Below are 4,525 nucleotides of genomic sequence, written 5' to 3' on the forward strand. Positions count from 1 at the left end.
ACACATCTTCTAAAATATGATATAGAGCACTTCAATTTTTTGTGTGTGTTCTAAATTGCATCATTCTGTTTCCTGTTAATGTAGGCCTCTTATTCGACATTAGGGCCTGCAGTTTTTGTTCACCCTATATGTGCGTTTTTTTCACTCTCCAGTGTTGGGGAAGAGGCTGATTTCTGCCTGCAGGCTCTTCTGTCTCAGATCAAACATTTGTCACAATCCGCCTTTAAACGCTTCACACATGATAAGTGATGGTGGATGGTTTATAGCAGGGAACGACTCAAACTTAGGCCTGCATTTAAGATACCTTTACTTAATAATAAGCCGGATAGTACGCCATATAGGCTAATAATACTGATTTGATAATGATGCACTTGTGATGATAACTGAAAAACCACCACTCAATAAAAAAAAGACAGCAGTCCCGTATTAATATTGCACAATTTAATACTGCGATTTTTACACAAAGATGTGAACAACGTCAGAGACTGTGAACTTAGCAGGGAATGCCTGAGGTAAAATACTGTTGTCTATTCCCTTTAACAGCACATGTACACAGCAGCGACTGCTGTTACATAACCAATCACTGCTATTAAACTGAACACATGGTGTGCTGAACAGCATCAAACTTTATGATCATGTTTGTCTTGTTTGCCTGCTGATGCTACAACAGACAGCAACAAAAAAAAAAGACGAGTGGTTTGGACCTTAATGAAGACAAAAGACCATTTCTTGTATATATGTTTTATGTAAGTAATAAAATATTACTATAACATAAATATAAATGTGACTTTGCAGTCTACATTTAGCAATCAACATACAACCAATGTAGTAAACGAAAAGAGAAACAGACTGAAATCCACTGTAACATAACCATTAACAGAGCTGAACAAAAAGCTCCAAACACGTTTAAGAAATAAATATATATATATAAATGGTCAGATTCATAAATGAAATCATATTAAAATATCTTCTTGGAATTAGTAAGTGTACAAAACTGCCCGGAAAGAAACAAAAACAAAACAATATCTCGGAACAAATACAAGTGTACATATTGGACATATTTACATATCGGAAATAATCCTGGCAACATTTTCTCTAAAATCTTTTTTTATTATTATTATTTTTTCTTGAAAAAAAAAAATGTTTTCCCTCATCTGTATTGAATAGCACTGCTGTAGGCTTCTGGACTGCTCCAGCATCGAGGAATGACACATAACGCATGACTGTTGTTGTTTTTTTTTTTCTTTTTCGATTTCCTTTTAGGTCAGAAAAAAATAAATATATCTTAAGTTAAGTCCCTTCATCGCTTTTTTACTCTGACGGAATTATTATTTTCTTTACTCCGAATCCAGCGTTTTAAGTATAATACAATGGATGTGTGGGACAAAGGAACATGGAGTGACTGTAACCAGATTCAAACATTTCAAAAATGAAACACACAGGAACAAAAAAAATCAATCATGTACAGGCGTGATATTCCGACACGGGGCACTGAAGTTACCTGAGTTATTATGACTTTTCAGTGTTTTGACCAATCTCTCTTGAAATGTTTGGATTGAACAGGATTACAGGCAGTAAGCAGTGTGAGCTGACAGCGCTCTGTGGTGACAACCAGGAACCTGTAAACATGGGATTTATTGTGTTTAAGTTCATGGAGATTAGCTCCACTCACACATGTTATAACAAATATTAAATTGCAATAAAAAGATCAAAGAAAAAATAAGTGCTCCATGCGAAGAAAATAAAAATGTCAACACAATTAACCCCTAAAAAGAAGAAGAAGAAAAATGCGTTTTTCTTTTTCTTAGAATTTCCCTTTTAGCGTCTGGTGCTTTTTGCAAATTTCGACGTGGTCAGCTGCAAAGCTTTAAATATCTTTTAAGGCATGCAAGCAGGACTTCTACGTCCTGTTGCATTGGATATTTTCTTCAATATGTCTGACTTTAAATTATGAGTGTTTTCGGGTGCCATAATGTCCATCACTTTCTAACAATCAACTCCCACTGAGAAAGAAAAAAAAACAACGAACATTTGGAGGCTGCTCTGATGAGTTATAAATCATGACAAAGAATAATCATAAAGAGAGACACTGAAGTTAAAGAAGTTCCAAACCAAAACATCACAATTAATATAACAAGGAAAGTATACACTAATATTCAGAAATCTGGTTAATCCGTTTAAGCCTGAAAAAAAAAAAAAAAAGGATTCATCTCCAGTGTTTGATCGTTTTCAAGCGAACACCTCGTTCTGGTGAGCGCCAACAGTTCATGGTGCACCAGGAGGAGATGCAACGTTTAATCACTCCCCATTGGAAACAGCCATGGGATATCAAATTTACTTTATGTCTCCTCCATATAATTTTGGTAAATAAATCTTTGTTTCACTTTAAATGCGCACAGAATCAATAATAGCGAATATTTTTTCAGTTTTCATGATTTTTTTTCTTGTCTTAACATTTTCCCTCTTTGCCATCTATTTGCTGGACATCTCCGAATACTACGGGCAAAACTCATTTGCTCAACTTTTTCCATGTCTCTTTTCTCTCAGGAAAAAAAAATAACAAAAGCCAAACTTAAATACTGTAAACTCCATAGTCCCTTTCCCTTTTTTTCTCCCCCCTGCGGAAATGCTGGGATTGTTCATGAAAACAGTCACTGCACAGGACTCTGTAGTGTGCGATGTAGAGGAGGGGTCTCTGCCTGGGAATATACGTCCTCCATACTCGGGTGAGGGACCCCCACTGGTGTCATTCTTTTCTCTTTTTGTCTTCTGTTGCAAAACCAAACACGGACAACCTCTTTTTCCAGCTGCAGAGTGCCGGCTAAAGTGCTGATTTCATGAGCAGACGGCTTTGGGCATTTTAAGAAATGATTCTCCAGCGCCCCTTTCACCCCCACTTCGATGGAGGTCCTCTTCTTTCGTTTCCTTCCCTGCGCTGCGATCTTGTCCAAATTGGTGGGACTGCCCGTGTTGGAGTCTGTCTCCTCCAGCCACTTGTTTAGCAGCGGCTTAAGTTTGCACATATTCTTGAAGCTGAGCTGCAGCGCCTCAAACCTGCAGATTGTGGTCTGAGAAAAGACGTTTCCGTACAGGGTGCCCAATGCCAAGCCCACGTCCGCCTGCGTAAAGCCCAGTTTGATCCGCCGCTGCTTGAACTGCTTGGCGAACTGCTCCAGGTCGTCGGAGCTGGGCGCGTCCTCGTCCGAATGGTCCTGGTGGTGGCTGAATGCTTGCTGGGGCGACTCCATCTGGTTGTCGTGGCTACCGGAGTCGTCGTGGAGCGGGTCCCGCATGCTGTGGTGCAGGGTGCCGGGCTGGGGACTCAGCATCGCGTTGAGATTTGTGTATCCGGGCTGGGAGTAGACCAGCGACTGATGGCCGTTGGATGCTGGGGACAGTGGGGATAAGTGGTGGTTCGTGGTAGGCGCCCACGAGCCATGATGGCCACCTTGTGTCTGCTGGTGCACCAGGTGAGATCTGTGGTGGAAGCCGGAGCTCAGGTCGTCTCTGGTCGCCTGCACGCTGGCTTTGTGCTCCTGCTGTCCGATGTGGGTGCCGCTGGACCAGTCGGTGTTGGACGTGGGCAGCCACTGGTGGTGCGTCAGGCTCATCGGGTGTCCCGTGTTGGTCGCCGCGAGCCCTTGCAAGTACTCGTGGTGCATCATTTTCTGCACCTCTCTGTAGGTCGTCCCCTGGTGCATCCTATCCGAATCCGGATGCATGAGCGGGTTGGACGGCAAGGAGTTATTCCTCGGAATATACTGAGCTGTTGTCGCCATGGCTCCTACTTCGAAAACTGACGAGCACCTCGGAGGTCTCCAGGCTTTAGAGCCAAAACGCAACAACCTGCTCTGGGAGGTCTTGGGGAAGAGCGAGGACACGCCTCCTTTCCGCTTGTATTGGCTCCTCTCCGATTCAAGCCCACTGGGGACACATTCAATAGGCGCAGGGCTTCAGCGCATGGTACAGCGCATTTTTCGCACAGGATGGATGGATCTCCGGTCTTACATATGTTACAGAGAAACATATGTTCTATTTATTAAGTGTCTCTTTGAGTTTTTTACTGTACTCTCTTACGCGCACCACAGATATCCTCCCTTCTGTAGTTAGATTTCTTTCTCCAAGTCTCTCTTAGGAAGCTGAACCGTCCTGCAGAAGCGGGATTCATTTGGTTTCCCCGAGTTTGGATCGGTTGTTTTGCAAATAACCACGTGGGGGAGTACGGGGATCTTTTTTAAGGTTGCCCCCCCCCCCCCCTCCTTTGCTACACACACATGCTCTTTCAAACACTCGCATGTGCACCTTTATAATAGGTCACTGATGATTATAGCGCTCTTCATTTTAAATAGATTATCAGGCTGCGATGTTGCAGATCCACAGACACCCACACAACTAGATGCGTGTACATAAAACGCTCTAATATGCGTGTGTCTACGTGTGCGCGTGAATGCTGCTGTAAATGTGTGACAAAATCGAAAGCATTTGCTCTATTTCAAAGCCTCCGCGTGCGTCATTTATTTGTATT

The 4,525-nt window shown here is 42.6% G+C and overlaps 1 protein-coding gene across 1 annotated transcript; it reads right to left on the minus strand.

The window, feature by feature from the left end:
* Window positions 1-426: 426 nt before the first annotated feature.
* On the minus strand, window positions 427-4,037 carry pou3f1 (POU class 3 homeobox 1). The gene has a single exon (XM_020633501.2). It carries the CDS (start codon window positions 3,777-3,779, stop codon window positions 2,652-2,654), a length of 1,128 nt encoding a protein of 375 aa, XP_020489157.1. The 5' UTR covers window positions 3,780-4,037; the 3' UTR covers window positions 427-2,651.
* Window positions 4,038-4,525: the final 488 nt, after the last annotated feature.

The sequence above is a fragment of the Labrus bergylta genome, chromosome 8 (genome assembly GCF_963930695.1).
Source record: "Labrus bergylta chromosome 8, fLabBer1.1, whole genome shotgun sequence".
NCBI classification, from domain to species: Eukaryota; Metazoa; Chordata; class Actinopteri; order Labriformes; family Labridae; genus Labrus; species Labrus bergylta.

Excerpts from the sequence above, each read along its gene's own strand:
- pou3f1 (XM_020633501.2), bottom strand. The coding sequence starts at position 3,779 with ATGGCGACAACAGCTCAGTATATTCCGAGGAATAACTCCTTGCCGTCC.